This window comes from Procambarus clarkii, chromosome 87 (assembly GCF_040958095.1).
Source record: "Procambarus clarkii isolate CNS0578487 chromosome 87, FALCON_Pclarkii_2.0, whole genome shotgun sequence".
In the NCBI taxonomy this organism is placed as follows: domain Eukaryota; kingdom Metazoa; phylum Arthropoda; class Malacostraca; order Decapoda; family Cambaridae; genus Procambarus; species Procambarus clarkii.
This window is the reverse complement of record NC_091236.1, coordinates 5,718,933-5,746,356: the sequence shown is the minus strand read 5'-3', so window position 1 is coordinate 5,746,356 and position 27,424 is coordinate 5,718,933. Positions and strand designations below refer to the sequence as shown.

At 47.1% G+C, this 27,424-nt stretch overlaps 2 protein-coding genes across 2 annotated transcripts in view; both read left to right on the top strand.

The window, feature by feature from the left end:
- Positions 1-132: 132 nt before the first annotated feature.
- Positions 133-27,424, top strand: part of LOC123747000 (N-arachidonyl glycine receptor) — a 40,477-nt gene continuing 13,185 nt past the window's right edge. The window contains 3 exon segments of the mRNA XM_069317335.1: positions 133-349; positions 6,237-6,702; positions 26,021-26,123. Of these exon segments, the coding sequence (XP_069173436.1) occupies positions 6,390-6,702; positions 26,021-26,123 (416 nt within the window). The 5' untranslated portion in view covers positions 133-349; positions 6,237-6,389.
- Positions 19,035-21,820, top strand: LOC138358848 (putative mediator of RNA polymerase II transcription subunit 12; the record flags this gene model as incomplete). The annotated part of the gene is given in 4 exon segments (XM_069317198.1): positions 19,035-19,208; positions 20,884-20,996; positions 21,059-21,599; positions 21,602-21,820. Coding segments are annotated over 4 exon segments (1,047 nt in total), but the record flags the coding sequence as incomplete, so codon positions are not given.

Here is a 27,424-nt window from a genome sequence, read left to right as displayed (position 1 = left end):
GGTACGATTATAGTCATTATTACCAGCATTACCTCACGGTGATGATTGGAAGAGCTTAGGTTTTACCTATGTACTCTCTCCTCCCTGCCACCGTGCTCCGTCCTCCCAGCCACCCTGGAGTGTGAGGGAGAGCAGCGGCCGCAGTGTTGCGTCAGCCGGTTGGGGAGGAGGGTGTGCGGCTTGGCTCTCTCCCTCCCTCATTCTGCTCCCGTCGTGAGTGATTCCACTCGTGCTTCAGCTTCACCCTCGTACCAAGTGCTTCACTCATTTGCTGCTTTTGTCTATTCTGGAGTGAAATTTCCACCGCTACACTGTCCTTAGTGTTACCATTGGAATTGTGACACACATGGTAGGAATGGTCTGGTTCCCAGATGGTGTAGAACTCTTTCTCTGACACATTGACATACCTTGCAGTGTACCATCCTGCTATATTATCCAGATGGTTTATACATCCTGGTGTATTGGCCTAGAGGTTTAAACTTCCCTGGTGTATTGACCTAGAGGTTTAAACTTCCCTGGTGTATTGACCAAGATGTTTATACATCCTGGTGTATTGGCCTAAAGGTTTAAACACCCTGGTGTATTGATCTAAAGGTTTAAACACCCTGGTGTATTGGCCTAAAGGTTTAAACACCCTGGTGTATTGGCCTAAAGGTTAAACACCCTGGTGTATTGGCCTAAAGGTTTAAACACCCTGGTGTATTGGCCTAAAGGTTTAAACACCCTGGTGTATTGATCTAAAGGTTTAAACACCCTGGTGTATTGATCTAAAGGTTTAAACACCCTGGTGTATTGATCTAAAGGTTTAAACACCCTGGTGTATTGACCTAAAGGTTTAAACACCCTGGTGTATTGATCTAAAGGTTTAAACACCCTGGTGTATTGACCTAAAGGTTTAAACACCCTGGTGTATTGACCTAAAGGTTTAAACACCCTGGTGTATTGACCTAAAGGTTTAAACACCCTGGTGTATTGACCTAAAGGTTTAAACACCCTGGTGTATTGGCCTAAAGGTTTAAACACCCTGGTGTATTGATCTAAAGGTTTAAACATCCTGGTGTATTGACCTAAAGGTTTAAACATCCTGGTATATTGTTCTGGTGGTTTAAGCACTGGCATATTGTCTAGATGGTTTAAACATCGTAATATAAAATATTAGCTACCTTACTCAAGTATTTTGAAATCAAAATATTATTTGAAATTATGCGTAAAGAAGATTTTGTTTGCAAGACTTTTGTTTGCCTTAACAAACTAACCAAGAGAGGGGGGGTGGGGGGGGGGGCTGATCCGGTCGTAGCTGGGAAACAGTGAACTGCTCTAATTGGACAGGAATTACAAGCGATGGAGCTGCAATATTGCACAAGGAAATAGTAAGAATTGTGACAAAAGCATTACACGGAGCAGGTAATGCTATTACTGGGAATCGCTTGACTTATGTTCCCTGAAGATTGGCCTCCAAAGTGTTCATGGTAGTTTAGTACGGCGCTGAAGGAGGCATGAAAGTGGTTAATAGCATTACAGGAAGCTCTTTGTTCACTTCATTGTTTGAGAGTGTTGATTACAAATGTGGGGTTCATTCCCTGTGCTTGTATTGCACAAGGGCTCGGTGTCTCATGGACCAGCCCGTCCTCCAAACAAAGATCCAAAAGTGGTTTCATCCACCCGCCAAACCCCCTGTTTATGAATGAAAAACGGTTTACACACGACTCACAACTGCTGACGTTCGAACATATCCGGAACAAGTGCTTCACTGACGAATTTTGTTCGAATCATAACGCTGTAAATGCTTCACCCACGTGCTACAAATACAAATAATCCCCAACAGAACCTAAACACCAAACCTAACCTATCCTATGCATATATATACACAATATGCTAATATGTTATAATATTAATTTATACTTGAGAAAATTCCCGTTTTGAATGAACAGCATATGTTAAAATTTATGAATGCGTCTGTGGGGTTGACCGCTGGATGTAATGGACTTGAGTCGAGGACGGGTTGTGTATTGACAAATTGAAAATGAATCCATCATATATTTTCATGTTCAAATGAACCTTATATAAATCTACAAGGAGCAAGGGTCCCAGTGAGGCAGGTTGCACAAAAGGACACAAGCTCTGCAGTTGCATCATTCCACCTTTTTCTCTCCAAGTTTTGATTACTATTTCCCTGAAGAAAAGTTTGAAGTTTGAATGGGACCCCCGGCGTGAAACTGGCAACCCGTCGTCGTCTCATGGCCATTCCATCCAGCGGTCGACCCCACGGACGCATTCATAACTTTTTACATGCTGTTCATTCAAAACGGGAATGTTCTCAAATATAAATTAATATTATAATATATTAGCATATTGTGCATATATAGGCATAGGTTAGGTTAGGTGTTTAGGTTCTGTTGGCGATTATTTGTATTTGTAATACGTGGGTGAAGCATTTACAGCGTTGTGATTCGAACAAACTTCGTCAGTGAAGCACTTGTTTCGGATATGTTCGAACGTCAGCAGTTCTGAGTCGTGTGTAAACCGTTTTTCATTCATAAACAGCTGGGGTTTGGCGGGTGGATGGAATTACTTTTGGGTCTTTGTTGGGAGGACGGGCTGGTAACTGGACGTGTCTGGGGCCCGGAGTCCACCGCCCGACCCAAACAAATAACTTGAACAAAACAATCAACCATTAAACTTCCAAACTTGCATGTTTAAAAGTCCCCAACTGCCGCCTCACCATTCATTATACACTAGTCACAATCTCTTTCTTCTTGTGGTTTTTTACATATATTTCCTTTCTCTTACACTCAGAATGTGTACTTCTCACACTACATCACCCTGGCAGCCTCCTCCCGTCACCCTGGCAGCCTCCTCCCGTCACCCTGGCAGCCTCCTCCCATCACCAGCTGTCATACACACTACCATCACCCTGGTGGCCTCCACCCGTCACCAGCTGTCTACTTTATATGCAAATTAAAATCATAATTTCATAGAGACTCTTCACGATAATCACTGAGAACGGAGCAGTTTAAACTTATCTTGTTTGACTCAGTTTGGAAGTTTGGCGGAGGTGAGATGCTATCTTGCCAGCCAGGCAGGATAACAGGCTGGCGGGATGGTGTAGGGCAGCCAGCCTCTACTGAGGAGCCGTGACTTCTTCACCATTCCTTGTGAGGGGAGGAAGAGAGAGAGAGACAGAGAGAGACAGAGAGAGACAGAGAGAGAGAGAGAGAGAGACAGAGACAGACAGAGAGAGAGAGAACTGTTGTTTACCCAGCAGAGAACGGGCACCTGGCTGAGAGATGTCCTACTTTTCTCAATCACTTGAGAGAAGTGATTTTCTTAAACGATTTTGCGGGTCGTATTCCGTGGAAAATTAAGAATAAACAATTGCCCGAAATGCCATTGCGTGCTTGTGGCTGTACAAGAATGTAAGAATTCTTGTATATAGAGAGAGAGAGGGAGAGGGAGAGAGAGAGAGAGGGAGAGAGAGAGAGGGAGAGGGAGAGAGAGAGAGAGAGAGAGAGAGAGAGAGAGAGAGAGGAGGGGGGGGAGGGGGGGAGAGGTCAATCGTTAACTTTAAGCACCCAGCTAGGTCGTCATGTGATGGGCCGGGGTTGGCCTCAGCCCACACATCTCTCCCTCCCTCCTTCCTACCTTTAACTTTTATTGACTTACTCCTCTGCCTCCTCTCCTCTACCCTTTCTTTATCCTAACTTTCTCCACCTCCTCTTTCCTTGCTCTCTTCTACTTCTTTCATCGCATCGTTTTCTTCCGCCTCTCCTCCCTATCCTTCACTTGATATGTTGACCAACATACTATTTATTTATTTATTTATTTATTTATTTATTTATTTATTTATTTATTTATATACAAGAAGGTACATTGGGTTTGTGAGAATACATAGCATAGTATTTACAATCTTGTAAAGCCACTAATACGCGCAGCGTTTCGCGCAGGTCCTTAATCTAACAGATAATTTTAAGTAGGTAAATTCTAGCAGAATTAATAAAATGATAACAGATACATTGCAAGAAAAAAATGAGATGAGAGAGATTAGTAAGTATATTAAAGCACATTGGTATATTAAAGCTCTGATTGATTACATTGACAGCTTGATTGGTAATTTAAACAAGATTAATAGACACCATACAGCAGATTAATAGCATATATAAGAAGACAGCAATGATCACAATGGTAAAGATGTTCAGATTGGGTACATAAAGATTGGGAGATTGGGTAGCAATAGATACAGTGCAATTTTAAAGCAACAAGGTAAAAAACTATAAAGATGAAATTAGATACTTTTTAGTTTTGTTTTTGAATGATGCAAAAGTTGGACAGCTTTTCAATTCATTAGGGAGGGAGTTCCATAGACTGGGTCCCTTTATTTGCATAGAGTGTTTACACAGATTAAGTTTGACCCTGGGGATATCAAAGAGATATTTATTTCTGGTGTAGTGATAATGGGTCCTATTACATCTGTCCAGGGAGAGTTTCAGAGCATGGTTTGCATTTAAAAATAGGGTTTTGTAAATGTAGTTGACACGAGAGAATGTGTGGAGGGAGTTAATATTTAGCAAGTTAATGGATTTAAACAATGGAGCTGAGTGTTGTCTGAAAGAAGAATTTGTTATTATTCTGATAGCAGATTTTTGCACCTGAAAAAGCAAAAGCACATATTTTGCACCCGCAAGATAACGTAAACTTTTAAGGGTTGATAAATGTTAATCTTCTTGTTTGAGGAGCTGTTCACTTGAGACATTTAAGCAAGTCCCAGCTGTGTCTGGGTACAAGTGACAGGATGAACAACCCAGCGGGTTTTCTTCCTATTGGGGAGTGTTGTACATTCTGCTATGGCGGTATGTTCACTCACAAGATGAGTGGCGCTGCCCAATAAACTCGCCCCTCGGGGCAAATCAAATCAATCACAGCTCTCACAACACCACTCTCTGAGGCTCTTGTTGCGGTACGTGGCCACACAGCTCTCACAACACCACTCACGGAGGCTTTTGGCGCGGTACGTGGCCACACAGCTCTCACAACACCACTCACGGAGGCTCTTGACGCGGTTCGTGGCCACACAGCTCTCATAACACCACTCACGGAGGCTCTTGACGCGGTACGTGGCCACACAGCTCTCACAACACCACTCACGGAGGCTCTTGACGCGGTACGTGGCCACACAGCTCTCATAACACCACTCACGGAGGCTCTTGGAGCGGTACGTGGCCACACAGCTCTCAAAACACCACTCACGGAGGCTTTTGGCGCGGTACGTGGCTACACAGCTCTCATAACACCACTCACGGAGGCTCTTGGCAATTTCCGTTATTCGTCATTATAACTAACAGTGGGATTGTCCATATCCCAGGTCAGTGTTTGTAGAATAATAACTTAGAGTGTCACTTGATAATTAGTGCTTCAGTTGAGTATGGCCGAGATTGGCCTCACAAGTGGAGCTTAATTTCTGGGCTAGGCTTCGGCGCCTCATGTTCCTAAGGGAAAATATCATTTAAGTTCACAGGGACATGCGAATCCCTCGTTAATTAGACGACTAAGATCTACAAATGTTCATTAATTATCATTTGTCATACATTTGTCCCCAGCTGTTCCGGTTCGTTACTAATTAATTGCATTCACTGAGGCAGGGAACACAAATTATGGGTAGGAAGTCTGGCAATTCATTAGTGTGGTTTTTACATGTTTTTATCGGCTTTTAAATTATATCACTAATTCCTCATTTATATCTTGCTGATTGTATTAATTAATACTTCCCTCTTGATTTAAAATACCTTTTGTACAATATACTGAGACACACTGAGATTAGTACACTGTGGCGGACCTTCAGTGTACTCTGGTACTGTAGTACACTGTGGCAGACCTTCAGTGTACTCTGGTACTGTAGTACACTGTGGCAGACCTTCAGTGTACTCTGGTACTGTAGTACACTGTGGCAGACCTTCAGTGTACTCTGGTACTGTAGTACACTGTGGCAGACCTTCAGTGTACTCTGGTACTGTAGTACACTGTGGCAGACCTTCAGTGTACTCTAGTACTCCTTCAGTGTACTCTAGTACTGTAGTACACTGAGACTGACGTTCACAGCTTCATCAAAATAACAATTATTTGCGGCTCGACCAATAATATGTTAAGTTATGCCAGGAAGGTCCACATGTGCTGTTATACCGTGATATGTGTACTGAAACATGTTGAATTTAAACAATATTAACAATTAAAAGACTTTACAGAATGTTAATAATTTAAACAATCTGGAAAATGATTGGTTTATATCTCGTGAATTACCACGTTTAAGACGAGGAGAAACAGTGAGTGACCTCGTGTGACCTCCAGCTCTTATCATGACCCAGCAGACTGGTTGACCCTGAGTGACGTCTCCCCTGATGGCGGCCACCGACACCCTCAACCTGACCCCCACCGTGACCTTGGAGGACGTGGGGGAGGACCTGGCCAATCAGAGCACGTTGACGACGTGGTCGCAGCAGACGGTGGAGGCCGGGGTGGCGGCGGAGGTGACGGCGGTGGTGGTGCTGGTGGTGGGGGTGGTGGGGAACGTGGTGGTGATGGGGGTGTTCCTGGGGCGGCCATGTGGGCGCACCCCCATGCAGGTTGACCGTGTCGTGGGGCTCCTGGCACTGATGGGACTGCTCACCACCCTCGCCTCCGTCCCCTTCCACATCGCATCCTTCCTCACAGGTCAGTCATCTATTGGTATTTAGGCCTCAGGTTAGGTTGCCCAACACCTTGTCTTCCCTAGAATATGATCTGCCAGTCGTTTTACACCCAGGTTCCCACCTCCTGCTTGGCACTGACGGGAGAAGGGAGGAACAGTCCCCACTCATGTAGCCCGGTCTCTTCAACAAATGCCAAGTAATTAATTATAAACTCTAAGACAGTTTAAAATTTATCTGGATTTGAGCCGCTGTTACCGCGAGAGTAACTGAGTGAGCACTTACATTTAATTCCTTCTCCGGATCCCTTCGGCGGGAGGGACAGACTGTTTAGTCCAACCCGTCCTCAGACCTATCAGCCCGCCTTCATAAGTAAAGGTCAAAGTCCATTCCATGCACCCGCCAAACCCCCGTATTTATAGAACCCATCCTCAGACCAAGTCCATTCTATCCAGCAGTCGACCCCAAAAACGCATTCAGCAATTTTAACATTCTGGTAATTCAAAACAGAACTTTTCTAAAATATAAATTAATATTATTATATATTAGCATAATGTGCGTATTTAGGCATTGGTTAGGTTAGGTGTTTAGGTTCTGTTGGCGATTATTTCAACCCGTCCTCGACTCAAGTCCATTCCATCCAGCGGTCGACCCCACAGACGCATTCATAAATTTTAACATGCTGTTCATTCAAAACGGGAATTTGCTCAAGTATAAATTAATATTATAATATATTATCATATTGTGCATATATAGGCATAGGATAGATTAGGTGTTTAGGTTCTGTTGGCGATTATTTGTATTTGTAGTACGTGGGTGAAGCATTTACAGCGTTGTGGTTCGAACACTATTCGTCAGTGAAGCACTTGTTCCGGAAGTGTTCGAACGTCATCAGTTGTGAGTCGTGTGTAAACCGTTTTTCATTCATAAAAAAGCCCGTCCTCCAAACAAAGACCCAAAAGTGATTCCATGCACCCGCCAAACCCCCAGCTGTTTATGAATGAAAAACGGTTTACACACGACTCACAACTGATGACGTTCGAACACTTCCGGAACAAGTGCTTCACTGACGAATAGTGTTCGAACCACAACGCTGTAAATGCTTCACCCACGTACTACAAATACAAATAATCGCCAACAGAACCTAAACACCTAATCTAACCTATACCTAACTATACATAATAATAACAATAATAATAATAATATAATAATAATAATAATAATAATAATAATAATAATAATTTATATAGGAACAGTACATACATAGTTGCAGAGTTACAGTACAAACATTGTGTTAGATTTTTTTTTTTTTTTTTTTTTTTTTTTTTTTTTTTTTTTTTTTTTTTTTTTTTTTTTTTTTTGAGATATATACAAGAGTTGTTACATTCTTGTACAGCCACTAGTACGCGTAGCGTTTCGGGCAAGTCCTTAATCCTATGGTCCCTGGAATACGATCCCCTGCCGCGAAGAATCGTTTTTTCATCCAAGTACACATTTTACTGTTGTGTTAAACAGAGGCTACAGTTAAGGAATTGCGCCCAGTAAATCCTCCCCGGCCAGGATACGAACCCATGACATAGCGCTCGCGGAACGCCAGGCGAGTGTCTTACCACTACACCACGGAGACTGCCAAAGATTTAAAGATAGAGGCAGTACATACAATACCTAAAGCCACTAGTACACATAGCGCTTCGGGCAAGGAGAGGTGGGGAAAAAACACTTAGACTAAAACTTAATAATTCTAAAATAATTTTTAGACTTAATTTTTAATAACTTAATAATTACTAAAAACTTAGTAATTCTATCTATCATACATACCATCTTGAGGTTATCTTGAGATGATTTCGGGGCTTTAGTGTCCCCGCGGCCCGGTCCTCGACCAGGCCTCCACCCCCAGGAAGCAGCCCGTGACAGCTGACTAACACCCAGGTACCTATTTACTGCTAGGTAACAGGGGCATTCAGGGTGAAAGAAACTTTGCCCATTTGTTTCTGCCTCGTGCGGGAATCGAACCCGCGCCACAGAATTACGAGTCCTGCGCGCTATCCACCAGACTACGAGGCCCCCTCGTAGGCCCCCTACGAGGCCCCCTCGAAATACATAGAATTTTAATATATAATAATACCTCATGAACTTTAAACACCGTATTTGTGAATATATGAGTGTCACTTACCGTACTGAGGGGCCAGATTCACGAAGCAGTTACGCAAGCACTTACGAACCTGTACATCTTTTTTTCAAATTTTGGCGGCTTTGTTTACAATTGATAAACAGTTAATGAGCTCCGAAGCACCAGGAGGCTTTTTATAACAATAGCAACAGTTGATTGAAAAGTGTTCATGCTTGTAATCTCTTTAATAAATGTAACCAAAGCCGTCAACTATTGATTAAATATGTACACGTTCGTAAGTACTTGCGTAACTGCTTCATGAATCTGGCCCCTGTGGTACTGCCTCTTAGGCACTGTGCTTCCTCTGTTAGTAGAGACCACAGCGAGGATGAAGGCCACACTATCACCTCTCGCTGTTGTCTCTCTTAGTTGGTCTCGCCTCCAACTCAATATTATAGAGAGTATCTCCATCATTATTATGAGACCTGAGGTGAAGTGTCAGGGTCAGCGACTCAGTTGTTTGTACATTAGTTGTCGTCTTCTTGAAGTAAGTGCTGAGTTCTTTATTGTTCTTGTGTACATATCTTTGTCTTTCATTTTGTATAAATAAATGTCAACCCATGTCTTGCTATTTACAATCGATACTGCTTGTTGACCAACTTGTATAATTGCTGATTTCTGCAATATTTCCCCCCCCCCACACACCTATTTTTTATTCCTTTTTCAACACAATTTATACTTTAATCTCAGTTACTATTAAGTTTAAGTCTGTTGTTTTTCCCCCACATCTTGCCCAAAACGCTGTGCGTATTAGTGGCTTTAGGTATTGTATGTACTACCTCTATCTATACATCCAACATTATGTTTGTAACACATCTTCTAGGTATATACTTTTACCTGAATAAACATTTGAATTTGAATAAAGTTTAGCTTTATTTTTGTGATTTGTAGTCATATTGATTAAGTATATAATGATATATTGTTTTTAGCTAATTTGCTATATAAATACTCTTGTTAGCCCTAATGAAGGAGTTTAAGACTCTGAAACGTCTGACATTGTATATAATGTGAAAAGGATGTATATTGCTGCACGCGTCCTACAGATATTGATAACATTAGTAAGACGCCTAATAATATTAACATATATGCAGGAACAAACTTATTTTTATTGCACAATATGTAAAAATTGATGACTATGACTTGGGGGTTGGCCGCTGCTTTAACGAGCCTGGCCTGAGTACGGGTTGCCAGGTGAGTACTCTGGTCAGCTTGGTGGTGTTAAATAATCTGTCTTGATCTACTTTATCATTTCCCTTGAGAAATTATGCATGTGGTAATCATGTCTCCACAGACTGTTCTGTCTTCAAGTAACGTGATGTTTAATTCACGCAGCCTTTCCTCATAACTCATGCCTCGCAATTCTGGACCTAATTTGGTGGCATACCTTAGAATTCGTCTTGTGCCTAACTGGTTAAGGACGCCAGGCCGCGCCGCAAGCCGGAAAGAACAACAAGTTGTTCTTGTTCTCAAGAGAGAACAAAAAGATGTTGTTCTCGCGGAGAACAACATCTCTCAGAACCAACTGCAGGTAGAGACGAGGAGTCACAATACCGTGGCTGAAGATATAATACCCAAGGCACACACCACAAGATGAAGACACCACCACGTCTTGGTCCGTCCTGGATCATTATCAAGTCCATTGTGGTGCCGACCGCAATCGACTTGATAATGGTCGATAATGATAATATGAGCAGCCTCCTCACTGTTGTGTGTGGCAGTGAACATGAGAAACAGTGTCTCAGCGTCTCTCTGCAATAAGGCATAATCGAGTTACTACTATTAGGCAAAATTGTAAGTTAATTTTGTCAATAAAGTTGCTAATAGTTGAAGAGGGACGAAGTACTCTTCCTGCTGCTCGTAGGTGTCTGGGGACTGTTCTTGTCTACACTCTCCTCTCACTCTCCTCTCACTCTCCTCTCACCATCCCTTTCATCTCTCCTTTGTCCCTCTCCTTCGCCTCACACTTCTCTCCGTTTCCTCCATCCCCATACTGTGATTATCGCCTCTTGTGTCCCTCCACTGTGTGATCTACGACCTCTCCCTCCTTCCCTAAGTCCTCCTCACCTTCACTACCTACTGTTGGAGTGTTGGTAAACTCTCCAGTGTGCCAAGAGGCAAATTAATAAAAAAAATTATTTTATGAGAACTATAATGAATTGATTGACACGGTGTGAGAGGAGAGAGAGAGAGAGAGAGAGAGAGAGAGAGAGAGAGAGAGAGAGAGAGAGAGAGAGAGAGAGAGAGAGAGAGAGAGAGGGAGGGAGGGAGGGAGGGAGAGGGAGAGGGAGAGAGGGAGGGAGGGAGGGAGGGAGGGAGGGAGGGAGGGAGGGAGGGAGGGAGGGAGGGAGGGAGGGAGGGAGAGAGAGAGAGTCAGAGAGAGAGAGACAGACAGACAGACAGAGCTGGAGCTGAAGGTAAGTGTTTATAAAGAAGGATAAGAGATAAGAGTGGGCAGGGGGGAAGATGAGAGTGATAATGAGATACAATACTTATTTTCCCAGTAAAAATATATGAAGAAGGTCGGGAAGGTCCCGGGGAGGAGCGGACCCGGACGCTCTGCAGGTGATGTTACCAATTACGGTGAACTGTGCGCCCTCGCTCACTATACACACACAAACACGGTGCTGGGCACACACCTGGGCCACCACACCCGCCACACACCGCACCACACACAGGCTCTATACAGAACAGTGTAATATTTGTGTCCAAGTACACGTATGTGCAAGGCTTGAGCTCTGACGAGAGGATATATGTGTCTACTGGTCCGTCTCACTCACCCACCATCACTTCTCCAACACCAGACCCGCTACACTCTCCACCACACAACACTCTTACTGTAGTGTGGTCTCTCTACCTCCTGATATTATTGTCTGCCTCTCTACCCTTCTCCTTTACCACTCACAGGATGGGTATGGGGTCCACACTACCACCCCACAGGATGGGTATGGGGTCCACACTACCACCCCACAGGTGGGGTATGGGGTCCACACTACCACCCCACAGGTGGGGTATGGGGTCCACACTACCACCCCACAGGTGGGGTATGGGGTCCACACTACCACCCACAGGATGGGTATGGGGTCCACTACCACCCACAGGATGGGTATGGGGTCCACTACCACCCACAGGATGGGTATGGGGTCCACTACCACCCACAGCAGGGGTATGGGGCCCACTACCACCCACATGATGGGTATGGGGTCCACTACCACCCACAGCATGGGTATGGGGTCCACTACCACCCCACAGGTTGGGTATGGGGTCCACTACGACCCACAGGATGGGTATGGGGTCCACTACTACTCACAGGATGCTATGGGGCCCACTACCACCCACAAGATGGGTATGGGGTCCACTACCACCCACAGGATGGGTATGGGGCCCACTACCACCCACAGGATGGGTATGGGGCCCACTACCACCCACAGGATGGTATGGGACCCACTACCACCCACAGGATGGGTATGGGACCCACTACCAATCACAGGATGGGTATGGGGTCCACTACCATCCACAGGATGGGTATGGGGTCCACTACCACCCACACGATGGGTATGGGGTCCACTATCACTCACAGGATGGGTATGGGGTCCACTATCACTCACAGGATGGGTATGGGGTCCACTATCGATCACAGGATGTATATACCACCCACAGGATGGGTATGGGGTCCACTATCACTCACAGGATGGGCATACCACCTATAGGATGGGTATGAGGTCCACTATCACTCACAGGATGGGCATACCACCTATAGGATGGGTATGGGTCCACTATCACTCACAGGATGGGCATACCACCTATAGGATGGGTATGGGGTCCACTATCACTCACAGGATGGGCATACCACCTATAGGATGGGTATGGGTCCACTATCACTCACAGGATGGGCATACCACCTATAGAATGGGTATGAGGTCCATTACCACCCACAGGATGGGTATGGGGTCAACTACCACCCCACAGGAGGGGTATGGGGTTCACTACCACCCCACAGGAGGGGTATGGGGTCCACTACCACCCCACAGGAGGGGTATGGGGTTCACTACCACCCCACAGGAGGGGTATGGGGTCCACTACCACCCCACAGGGAGGGGTATGGGGTCCATTACCACCCCACAGGAGGGGGTATGGGGTCCACTACCACCCACAGGAGTGGTATGGGGTCCACTACCACCCCACAGGAGGGGTATGGGGACCACTACCACCCACAGGAGGAGTATGGGGTCCACTACCACCCCACAGGAGGAGTATGGGGTCCACAACCACCCCACAGGAGGGGTATGGGGTCCACACTACCACCCCACAGGAGGGGTATGGGGTCCACTACCACCCCACAGGAGGGGTATGGGGTCCACACTACCACCCCACAGGAGGGGTATGGGGTCCACTACCACCCGACAGGAGGGGTATGGGGTCCACTACCACCCACAGGATGCTATGGGGTCAACTACCACCCCACAGGAGGGGTATGGGGTCCACTACCACCCCACAGGAGGGGTATGGGGTCAACTACCACCCACATGATGGGTATGGGGTCCACTACCACACACAGGAGGGGTATGGGGTCAACTACCACCCCACAGGATGGGTATAGGGTCAACTACCACCCCACAGGAGGGGTATGGGGTGCACACTACCACACACAGGAGGGGTATGGGGTCCACACTACCACCCCACAGGAGGGGTATGGGGTCCACTACCACCCACAGGAGGGGTATGGGGTCAACTACCACCCCACAGGATGCTATGGGGTCAACTACCACCCCACAGGAGGGGTATGGGGTCAACTACCACCCCATAGGAGGGGTATGGGATCCACTACCACACACAGGAGGGGTATGGGGTCAACTACCACCCCACAGGAGGGGTATGGGGTCAACTACCACCCCACAGGAGGAGTATGGGGTCCACTACCACACACAGGAGGGGTATGGGGTCAACTACCACCCCACAGGAGGGGTATGGGGTCCACACTACCACCCACAGGAGGGGTATGGGGTCCACTACCACCACACAGGAGGGGTATGGGGTCCACTACCACCACACAGGAGGGGTATGGGGTCAACTACCACCCCACAAGAGGGGTATGGGGTCCACTACCACCCCACAGGAGGGGTATGGGGTCCACTACCACCCCACAGGAGGGGTATGGGGTCAACTACCACCCCACAGGAGGGGTATGGGGTCCACACTACCACACACAGGAGGGGTATGGGGTCAACTACCACCACACAGGAGGGGTATGAGGGTCCACTACCACCACACAGGAGGGGTATGGGGTCCACTACCACACCCAGGAGGAGTATGGGGTCAACTACCACCCCACAGGAGGGGTATGGGGTCCACTACCACAGTAACTGCGTGTGGACCACAGAGTGCTGGCGGCCACTAGATGCTCGGCCTGGATGAAATATTTCAAACAAAAATACATAACATTAATGAGTCTCGCAGCCACCTTATGAAGGCATCGAATTTTTAGCGCTAAATAATTAATTAGCGGCCCAATTAAATTTAATTAATCTGACTATGGTGTAAAGCAGAGGTTCTTTACCTGTGTTGGGAGGAGCCCCTCTGTGGTGGCTGGGGCCGGGAGCCCCTCTGTGGTGGGTGGGAGGAGCCCCTCTGTGGTGGGTGGGGGCCGGGAGCCCCTCTGTGGTGGCTGGGGCCGGGAGCCCCTCTGTGGTGAGTGGGGGGAGCCCCTCTGTGGTGGGTGTGGGAGCCCCTCTGTGGTGGGTGTGGGAGCCCCTCTGTGGTGAGTGGGAGGAGCCCCTCTGTGGTGGGTGGGGGCCGGGAGCCCCTCTGTGGTGGCTGGGGGCCGGGAGCCCCTCTGTGGTGAGTGGGGGGAGCCCCTCTGTGGTGGGTGTGGGAGCCCTCTGTGGTGGGTGTGGGAGCCCTCTGTGGTGGGTGGGGGGAGCCCCTCTGTGGTGGGTGGGGGGAGCCCCTCTGTGGTGGGTGTGGGAGCCCTCTGTGGTGATATATATGAATGCTACACAGTATTCATCTATGGACATCCATATATGGTGAAACACATGTGAAGAACCTCTCACACACTCACAGCTCCCTGACAAATGGGAGCCAGCTTAGCTTAGCTGCCAACACCCACACATAGTGTCAGCAAAGGGGAGCAGCCCGCCTGCTTTCATACCTCTCACTGTATTTCCCACTTCTATACTGCCCTTCACCTATGCCTCTCCTTCCTCTTTACTCCCTCCCCCCCAAAAAAAAAAAACTGAGCAAAGGATAGAGCTACACAGGGAGGGAGAGAGCTACACAGGGAGGGAGAGAGCTACACAGGGAGGGAGAGAGCTACACAGGGAGGGAGAGAGCTACACAGGGAGGGAGAGAGCCACACAGGGAGCAAGAGAGCTACACAGGGAGCAAGAGAGCTACACAGGGAGCAAGAGAGCTACACAGGGAGCAAGAGAGCTACACAGGGAGCAAGAGAGCTACACGGAGGGAGAGAGCTATTGTTACGGCCAGCTTGGGCCAGTAACCGGGTTCTTACTGTTATAACCTTATCTTCTTCTATATCTAACCCCAAATCGGAGGTAAGTTTTCAAGAACTGGCTGTTGCAAGTAGTAGTGCAAAAAATAAATGGGGGGGGGGGAAGGGGCAAGGGAATAAACAATACACAATTACACCTTCACCAGTATATATATATTATATTTCAGTATTACTACACGTATTTACAAGGTGTCTTTTTCACTCAGGACACAATACATCGGCAGTGTTCATCAAATCCCGGTGAATCCACACACAGAGATCACAATAACGTGATGCATCAAATGAACAAATCCACAAGGATTTGTTCCCGGTGAATCCATTTTCCAGGTACACGTCGTCCACACCGAGTGGCAAACACCGGCGAGTTCACCTTCTTTAACATGGGCCAGTCCACACACACACCGTATTATCATGATGTCTCAACACCTCACGTCCGCTCCCCAGATACACACTGGCAGAGGGCTTCAGCAACACCCTGATTGTGGTCTCAAACACTCACATACAGGGATAGCTAACACCCTGGCAGAAGTCTCTAGCAGCTCGCTAGCTGCACTTCTCAACAAACGCACCACTGTCGTCGCGTAACTCTTCTTGGCTCTGTCGTCGCGTAACTCAATCCCTGGTACGTCAGCCCATCCAAACACTGCATAAACCAGCATCTAACACTGCTATAACCGACGGCAGCCAATTTTTCCTCTCACAGGACAAAGTCAAGAGCTCTTGGACTGCCAAAGGTGAAGTGCCCTCCTCGACGCAATTGTCTCCTTATGTCACCTCTGTGAACATTAAACGTCATTAGCTAGACAAACAGTATACTGAGTGACCCTAGCAAAACACCCTTCTACCTGGGAATTGACATTGTAAATTGTAGCCACAACCTAGATGGCATTGACCTCGATACTCCACCCACCAGAGGTCATCATCATCGACCTCCTCTGCTAACTGAGGCAAGAAACAGGAGCCTTTCACCGATACCAAGTCACCACCAACTGAAGGCGTTGTCTGCATAGCACCATATACCAGGGAGTTGGAGTGCAAACCCCATAGATGGAACTGAAGTCGCCACTCCATACTCCAGCGATGGTGTTGATACCGTAACCGCTAAACAGGGAGGGAGAAACCTACACAGGGAGCTAGAGACCTACACAGCGACCGAGAAACCTACACAGGGAGCGAGAGACTTACACAGGGAGCAAGAGACCTACACAGGGAGCGAGAGACCTACACAGGGAGCGAGAGAGCTACACAGGGAGCGAGAGAGCTACACAGGGAGCGAGACATGCACAGGGAGCAAGAGACCTACACAGGGAGGGAGAGACCTACACAGGGAGGGAGGGAGAGAGAGCGGGAGGGCAGGAGCATAATACTCAAGCTATGTCAGGAGGCTGGTGTATTGATTGTCGCTCCTCGAACACTTCCCACGATTTTTCTTCACTTTTCTTCAACACTGCTGACATATGTTGACTCCAGCTGACACCTGCTGGCTTCTGCTGACACCTGTTGATACCCACTAACACCAGCTGACTCCAGCTGACACCTGTTGATACCCACTAACACCTGCTGGCTTCAGCTGACACCTGTTGATACCCACTAACACCTGCTCGCTTCAGCTGACACCTGTTGATACCCACTAACACCTGCTGACTGCAGCTGACACCTGTTGATTCCCACTGACAACTGCTGGCTTCAGCTGACACCTGTTGATTCCCACTGACACCTGCTGGCTCCAGCTGATACCTGTTGATACCCACTAACACCTGCTGACTCCAGCTGACACCTGTTGATACCCACTAACACCTGCTGGCTTCAGCTGACACCTGTTGATACCCACTAACACCTGCTGGCTTCAGCTGACACCTGTTGATACCCACTAACACCTGCTGTCTTCAGCTGACACCTGTTCGCGTTTTCTGATCCCAACTGACACACACAATGAAACCTTATAACTCCTTTTATCACCTTCTGACGTCTGCTGATTCTCTTGACACAAGTTCATGATGTCACTAACAACTGTGAGCGCTCATCTACACGTGTCGTCACCCGCGGCGCCTGGCGGGGACGGTGTTAAAAAGCCTCATTCTTGTCATTGTGAAAGGCTTGCTAGTGAGAAATGGCTTCCTAGTCCATGTAGTATTTCCTGAGTAAGTGTTTTATTGCAAAGGTCACAAAGGTTACGCCTGCAATACTAGTTGCAGCGATAACGAATGCAGTATCCCTTCCAGTAAGGTATTGCGGTCGTCACTAGCTGGGTGATTAGCCTTTGAGCTGGTTCTCTGAGCACCCTGGGGTATACTGTCCTGTCTTATGTTGTTCTTTCCTGGCCATTTTGTTGTCGTTATCCTGTTAGATAATCCTGGAGTCCTCAACGGCTTATCGAGAGTCCCAGTAGACCTACGATTGATCAGTCCCAAGACGGTGCACACAAGTCCCTATTTAGGGAGAGAGAGCCATCAAGAGTATGGCTCACACGCTTCGCCCTGCGCGGAAATCGAACTGTGGTCCACTTAGCAGGGAGGTGGGTGGCGCCAGCTGCAGGTCACAGTACTCTAGTGGCCGTGGCGAGGTGGAGGCTGTGTGGCCGCCTTGTGGGGGCTTACTGCTCTCTTCTCCTCCCACCTCTTGTCTCTTTTATATCGAGGAATGTTGTCGTGTGTTTGGGTGCCAGACATGTTATGATGCCGTGTGTTTGGGTGCCAGACATGCTAGGGTGCCGTGTGTTTGGGTGCCAGACATGCTAGGGTGCCGTGTGTTTGGGTGCCAGACATGCTAGGGTGCCGTGTGTTTGGGTGCCATAATGCTAGGGTGCCGTGTGTTTGGGTGCCATAATGCTAGGGTGCCGTGTGTTTGGGTGCCAGACATGTTTGGCGTCAATGAATGCTCTGCTCAGACTGTCGGCAGTGTTAAATATGACCAGAATATCCTGGCGGTGAGAGGAGCGGAGATGGTGTACAGAGGGGGCATCAGTGGTGCCTTGTGAAGTGATTATCATGGTCAGTGATACAACTCCTTATGCGGCTCACTGTTCACACTGCCCAGGACCCGAACCCTCCCGGAACACAGCCCGTCCTCTTGAGCAAATTAAAAATGCTCGTTAATAAGGTCGCCAAACTCCGTTTATGAATAAGAAATTTACAGAGGAGTGTGTTTATGAGGACGGGCTGCGGGGTTCACCGGTGACTGCGTCTTGGAGGTGCCGCCTCCTGGAGCAACCCGTCCTCTTAAAAATAACGTCACTTTTGGCTCGTATGCGCTATGGCCAAATTTGGACGTAATTTGAAATGAAATTGACTCACAAAAGTGACGTACTGTTCCGTTTTCTGTTTGAGTCGTCCGGCCGACTCTGTAAGGTTAGAATAGATGACTTTCAATTCACGTTTTTCATAACGTTTTGAAACTTTATGAGAATTTCCTGCCCACCTAACCTATCAGAGGTCCCTTAACTTACTGTTGTTGAAAAAAAAAATCCCAAATTTATTTTCATTTTTTTTCATTTTCAAATTACGTCCAAATTCGGCGGAGAGCCTAGCGTGAGGACGGAGTGGGAGTCGAGCGTCCGCAGGTAGTGGCCGGACGACCTCACTGGAAGGCGCCAGAAAGTCACCTCACTGATCTTTTCCATCAGCCATCTTACTCTCTTTAGATATGCGAAGATGAGGCATCAGCAGCAGGAGATATACAAATGTGGAGGACTTATAAAGACTCAGAATTCCAAACCAATGTAAGAGGATCACAGGAGATCTTCTTAGATTGGTTCACCCAGTGGAGGAGGGCGAAGGCTCCCCCTCCTTCCCCCGCCCCCTTCAGCAACAGCGTATATGGTGCCAGCTCAGTTACTGCCCCGCTCCTGTGCCAGGTAAGTCCACTACGGGCTCACCATAGTCCGTGCTACTTGGAACATTTTGTTCCAGTAGTTGAATGTAGAACAACAACAACAACAACCACAACAACAACAACAACAACAACCACAACAACCACAACAACCACAACAACAACCACAACAACAACAACAACAACAACAACCACAACAACAACAACAACCACAACAACAACAACAACAACAACAACCACAACAACAACAACAACAACAACAACCACAACAACCACAACAACCACAACAACAACAACAACAACCACAACAACAACAACAACAACAACCACAACAACAACAACAACCACAACAACAACAACAACAACAACAACCACAACAACAACCACAACAACAACAACAACAACCACAACACAACAACAACAACCACAACAACAACAACAACAACAACCACAACAACAACAACAACCACAACAACAACAACAACAACCACAACAACAACAACACCACAACAACAACAACAACCACAACAACAACAACCACAACAACAACACAACAACAACCACAACAACAACAACAACCACAACAACAACAACCACAACAACAACAACAACCACAACAACAACAACAACCACAACAACAACAACAACAACCACAACAACAACAACAACAACAACAACCACAACAACAACAACAACCACAACAACAACAACAACAACAACCACAACAACCACAACAACAACAACAACAACCACAACAACAACAACAACAACCACAACAACAACAACAACCACAACAACAACCACAACAACAACAACAACAACAACCACAACAACCACAACAACCACAACAAAAACAACCACAACAACAACAACAACAACAACCACAACAAAAACAACCACAACAACAACCACAACAACAACCACAACAACAACAACAACAACAACCACAACAACAACCACAACAACAACAACAACAACCACAACAACAACAACCACAATAACAACAACAACAACCACAACAACCACAACAACAACCACAACAACAACCACAACAACAACAACAACCACAATAACAACAACAACAACCACAACAACCACAACAAAAACAACCACAACAACAACAACAACAACCACAACAAAAACAACCACAACAACAACCATAACCACAACAACAACCACAACAACAACAACAACAACAACCACAACAACAACAACCACAACCACAACAACAACCACAACAACAACAACAACCACAACAACCACAACAAAAACAACCACAACAACAACAACCACAACAACAACAACCACAACAACAACCACAATAACAACAACAACAACCACAACAACAACAACCACAACAACAACCACAACAACAACAACCACAATAACAACAACAACAACCACAACAACCACAACAAAAACAACCACAACAACAACAACAACAACAACCACAACAACAACCACAACAACAACAACAACAACAACCACAACAACCACAACAAAAACAACCACAACAACAACAACCACAATAACAACAACAACAACCACAACAACCACAACAAAAACAACCACAGCAACAACAACAACAACAACCACAACAAAAACAACCACAACAACAACCATAACCACAACAACAACCACAACAACAACAACAACACCACAACAACAACAACCACAACCACAACAACAACCAACAACAACAACAACAACAACAACAACAACAACCACAACAACCACAACAAAAACAACCACAACAACAACAACCACAACAACAACAACCACAACAACAACAACAACAACAACAACAACCACAACAACAACAACCACAACAACAACAACAACAACACCACAACAACCACAACAACAACAACAACCACAACAACAACAACCACAACAACAACAACAACAACAAAAACAACCACAACAACAACAACCACAACAACAACCACAACAACCACAACAAAAACAACCACAACAACAACAACCACAACAACAACAACCACAACAACCACAACAACAACAACCACAACAACAACAACAACAACAACAACAACAACCACAACAACAACAACAACCACAACAACCACAACAAAAACAACCACAACAACAACAACCACAACAACAACAACCACAACAACCACAACAACAACAACAACAACAACCACAACAACAACAACCACAACAACAACAACAACCACAACAACAACAACCACAACAACCACAACAACAACCACAACAACAACAACAACAACAACAACAACAACCACAACAACAACAACCACAACAACAACAACCACAACAACAACAACAACAACAACAACAACAACAACAACAACCACAACAACCACAACAACAACAACAACCACAACAACCACAACAACAACAACAACAACAACAACAACCACAACAACAACAACACAACAACAACCACAACAACCACAACAACAACAACCACAACAACCACAACATCAACAACAACAACAACAACCACAACAACAACAACCACAACAACAACAACAACAACAACCACAACAACAACAACAACAACAACAACAACAACAACAACCACAACAACAACAACCACAACAACAACAACCACAACAACCACAACAACAACAACAACAACAACCACAACAACAACAACCACAACAACAACAACAACAACCACAACAACAACAACCACAACAACCACAACAACAACAACAACAACAACAACAAAACAACCACAACAACAACAACCACAACAACAACCACAACAACAACCACAACAACAACAACCACAACAACAACCACAACAACAACAACCACAACAACCACAACAACAACAACCACAACAACAACAACAACCACAACAACCACAACAACAACCACAACAACAACAACCACAACAACCACAACAACAACAACCACAACAACAACCATAACCACAACAACAACCACAACAACAACAACAACAACAACCACAACAACAACAACAACAACATCCACAACAACAACAACCACAACAACCACAACAAAAACAACCACAACAACAACAACCACAACAACAACAACAACAACAACCACAACAACAACAACAACAACATCCACAACAAAAACAACCACAACAAAAACAACCACAACAACAACAACCACAACAACAACAACAACAACAACAACCACAACAACAACAACAACCACAACAAAAACAACCACAACAAAAACAACCACAACAACAACAACCACAACAACAACCACAACAACCACAACAACAACAACCACAACAACAACCATAACCACAACAACAACCACAACAACAACAACAACAACAACCACAACAACAACAACAACAACAACATCCACAACAACAACAACCACAACAACCACAACAAAAACAACCACAACAACAACAACCACAACAACAACAACCACAACAACCACAACAACAACAACCACAACCACAACAACAACAACAACCACAACAACAACAACAACAACAACAACAACAACAACAACAACCACAACAACAACAACAACAACAACCACAACAAAAACAACCACAACAACAACAACCACAACAACAACAACCACAACAACAACAACCACAACAACAACCACAACAAAAACAACCACAACAAAAACAACCACAACCACAACAACAACAACAACCACAACAACAACAACAACAAGGCAGGCGGGAGGTGAGGCGGGTCAACACAGCAGGCTCGGCCACGCTCGGCTCCTCCCGCCTTGCTGGCTTCTGTTGACCATATTTCTGAGCAGCTTTTGTTGTCATTGTTTTGTTATTTCTATAATTATAACTGTATTTACGTCACTCATATTGTTGCTGGGGTTATATTATTAGCATAATTTGTATTGCTGTTTATACTACTTCAAATACTACACAAACATAACAGAGACTACGGCCATAACTGTCAATAACATTAGACAACAAAATGTCTACTGATCCAATAATTTTAAGGAAACGTGTATATTTAGAGAAAGGCTGGTAAATGTTGCTGTTATACATCCTAAATATGTGTATGAATATAGTTGTGCTTGCGGGGGTTGAGCTCTGCTCTTTCGGCCCGCCTCTCAACTGTCAATCAATTGTTTCTATTACAACTTTTTTTCACACCACACACACACACACACACCAGGAAGCAGCCCGTGACAGCAGACTAACTCCCAGGTACCTATTTACTGCTAGGTAACAGGGGCATAGGGTGAAAGAAACTCTGCCCATCGGTGCCCGGGATCGAACACGGGGCCACAGGATCACGTGCCCAGCGTGTTGTCCGCTCGGCCACCGACTCCCAGATGTGTATGAATATGAGGTGTGGGCGAGACTGGATTCCCTTACCTAAAGAAACAAAATAAAGCTAGATAAGGACGACAGATATTCATCACGATTCGTTCCTTATCTAAGGATGTTGAGCTGTGAAGAAAGGCTGTGGGACCTGGGACTCACCACACTTGACGGAAGAAGGAATAAAGCAGACATGATAACGACATACAAATTTCAAAGGGGAATTGACAAAGAAGAACAACAATATTCAAACTGAGGAACAGAATACAAACGGGACACAGAGTGAAACTGGAGAGACACTGAGTCACACAATGTCACAAGAAATGGAGGAAAATGATGTTGATTATAAATGTATATAAAATGTTTTATGTAAATATAATAATGAAAACGGGTGACTAAACTCAGTGGAACCTTACCAGGGTGAACACTCTCACCCGTCCTCTCACTCCCTCTATCTCACACTCTCACACTCACACTCACTCCCTCTATCTCACACTCACACTCACTCCCTCTATCTCACACTCTCCCTCTCACACTCACACTCACTCCCTCCTATCTCACACTCACTCCCTCTATCTCACACTCTCCCTCTCACACTCACACTCACTCCCTCTATCTCACACTCACTCCCTCTATCTCACACTCTCCCTCTCACACTCACACTCACTCCCTCTATCTCACACTCTCCCTCTCACACTCACACTCACTCCCTCTATCTCACACTCTCCCTCTCACACTCACACTCACTCCCTCTATCTCACACTCTCCCTCACACTCACACTCACCGACCGATCCCCGGTGGAGGCGGAAACAAATGGGCAAAGTTTCTTTCACCCTGATGCACCTGTTTATCTAATAGTAAATAAGTACCTGGAAGCTAGAAGCTGCTACGGGCTGCTGCCTGCGTGTGTGTGTATGTAGAAAAACAAAAATAATAATCAGTTGATTGATTGACAGTCAAGAGGCGAGCCCAAAGAGCCAGAGCTCAACCGCCGCAAGCACAACTAGGTGAGTAAACTCTCCCTCTCTCACTCTCACACTGGAGGCCCCGACGCTTACAGCATAGTGGGCCTTCCTATCGCACCTCTGCCTTTATTATACGACAAAAACAACTCCCCAATACATAATACCTTGCTCCACATGCCTTGAGAACAACTGCAATCAGCATCTGGCCCAACACTAACACTGAGCTTGTCTAGCCGGCAGCTGTTGGATGCTCAAAGTAAATCCAGTATTAATAGGGACGGGATTAAAGCCACAGTGTTGCCTGCGGGTGGCGGCTGCGCTCTGGGCCGGCCAGGCGGCCCCAACCTGTAGGGCGTCACTCCTGTCATATACCAGCCGCACCAGGCGTGTTGACCCTGTGTACTACCAGCCGCACCGGGCTGGTGTTACTCTTGTGGCTACTATATAATGCACTCACTGCTGCCCCCACACTCACTCCCTGCCCTCACACTCACTCCCTTGCCCTCACACTCACTCCCTGCCCCTCACACTCACTCCCTGCCCTCACACTCACTCCCTGCCCTCACACTCACTCCCTACCCTCACACCCACTCCCTGTCCTCACACCCACTCCCTGCCCCTCACACCCACTCCCTACCCTCACACTCACTCCCTCTCCTCACCCCCACCGTGACTGACTTCACAGGACGTGCCTGGACCCGGAGATCAGAGCGTGAGCGATGGACACGCTGTGTTAATACTCCCCCCCCTCTCCCCCAAGCACCCCTCCCCCCCCCCTCTCACCCTTCTCTTATTTTCCCGCCGCTCTCTCTCTGCTCCAGAATATAATTGGTTTTGTTAATTTGGAGCTGTGTATCAGCCGCCTCCCCCAGCGGGCACAGCATCTAGCCTCTCCCACCCTGGCCCAGGAGTCACGTGTCATTCTCCACCCCTGCGTGGGGGGCGGTGACCCCCCCCCCCCCCACTCTGCTTACTGCTTGGTCTCTTGCCTTTTGTGTTTGTGCTGTAATTAAGAACCTCAGGTGTTTGACGCTTTACCAATGTCCGGTTCTGCTAGCAATCTATATTTATAAAAGATAATATCTGTTTGTGTGCCTGTTCGAGGTTGGGGGCCAGATGCTTGGGGCTAGCCTCACCAAACTTTGCGGGGTGACTGGTCTTTGTCCGGGGATGGTCATAGGTGCGTCGCCGTAATACCCTTTCCCACCCCCTTCCTTTACATCATGTGATAAATTACACATATTTCCAATGTCGCCAAATACCAGACTCCATCTTCACTGAGATTCATCGAGCTTATTATTTTATATATGATTAAATGTTGTTTGTCGTGTGGAGTTTATTAATTGACGAAGACATAGGCGAGTGGAGATGGTTACAGACATGAAGGGAAGGTGGCGAAGGTCCTACCAACCCCCTCTCTTTATACCCCCCCCCCCTGCCAGCCACACCCTGTATACCTCCCTGCCAGCCTCACCCTGTATACCCCCCTGCCAATCACACCCTGTATACCCCCCCTGCCAGCCACACCCTCCATACTGACCTACACGACACTCTCAACCATAATAAGTATTGTTGTGTTACAGGGGAGTACCCGGCGCGAGGGTCACTGTGCCAAGTACAAGGCTTCCTCCTCAACCTGCTCTGTCTGCTCTCCCTCTGGTACACCGCCGTGCTCGCTGTCGAGAGGTACGTCCACCACCAGGTCCCTGGTACACCGCCGTGCTTGCTGTCGAGAGGTACTTTCCCTCCACCAGGTCCCTGGGTTACACCGCCGTGCTCGCTGTCGAGAGGTACGTCCCACCCACCAGGTCCCTGGTACACCGCCGTGCTTGCATGTCGAGAGGGTACGTCCCCCCACCCAGGTCCCTGGTACACCGGCCCCCCCCCGTGCTACGGTGTCGAGGAGGTACGTCCCCCACCAGGTCCCTGGTACACCGCCGTGCTCGGTGTCGAGAAGGTACGTCCCCCACCAGGTCCCTGACGTACACCGCCGTGCTCGCTGTCGAGAGGTGACGTCCAACACTCAGGTCCCCCGGTCACACCGCCGGGCTCGCTGTCGAGAGGGTACGTCCCGCCACCAGGGTCCCTGTGCTACACCGCCGTGCTCGCTCGCTGTCGAGAAGGGTACGTCCCCCACCAGGTCCCTGGTACACCGCCGTGTACTCGCTGTCGAGAGGGTAGAGTCCTCCCACCAGGTCCCTGGGTACATCCCGCCGTGCTCGCTGTCGAGAGGTACGTCCACCACAGGTCCCTGGTACACCGCCGTGCTCGCTGTCGAGAGGTACGTCCACGCACAGGTCCCTGGTACAACCGGCCGTGCTTGCTGTCGAGAGGTACGTCCCCACCAGGTCCCTGGTACACCGCCGTGCTGCTGTCGAGAGGTACGTCCCCCACCAGGTCCCTGGTACAACAATTGTTTCCATTGCGAGGCCTCAGTATTGGATTCCAGCTTAATGTAGACTTGTGTTGCGGAGGCCTGGAGGTGGAGGCGTGTGTGTGGGCGGCACCCTGGAGGCTGCCAACACAATGGAGGTACAACAGTGGTGGAGGGAACCACGTCCTCGGCTCCAGATCACAACTATATATTGTTCCAGCAACGTGAGGCTGTTGTTGTGTAGCCCGGCCTCATCCAGTTCCAGCTGTCCTCCCGCCTCTAACCCGCCATTATCCAACGCAGTTTAGCTTCTGGAACACTTTGATATATCATATATAATGGACAAATATTTTGCAGTTTTCCTTTGTGAGGTCGTTTGCCACACTTTAGAAGGACACAACGGGCAAATTGCGCCAAGTATATCCCCCACTGGCTGCTCTGAAGGCAATGAAATGGTTTATTACACCTTTCGTCGCAAATGGTTCAGTGTTGTGGGTGCCTTTGATGTCGGCCATTTTATAAGCGCTTGAGCGTCCCTCTTCCCTGGTCGGCCATAAGCGTTAGTGGCGGCAAGATTTTCTTCACCTTTCTTCACCTTGAGATGGTGACGCAG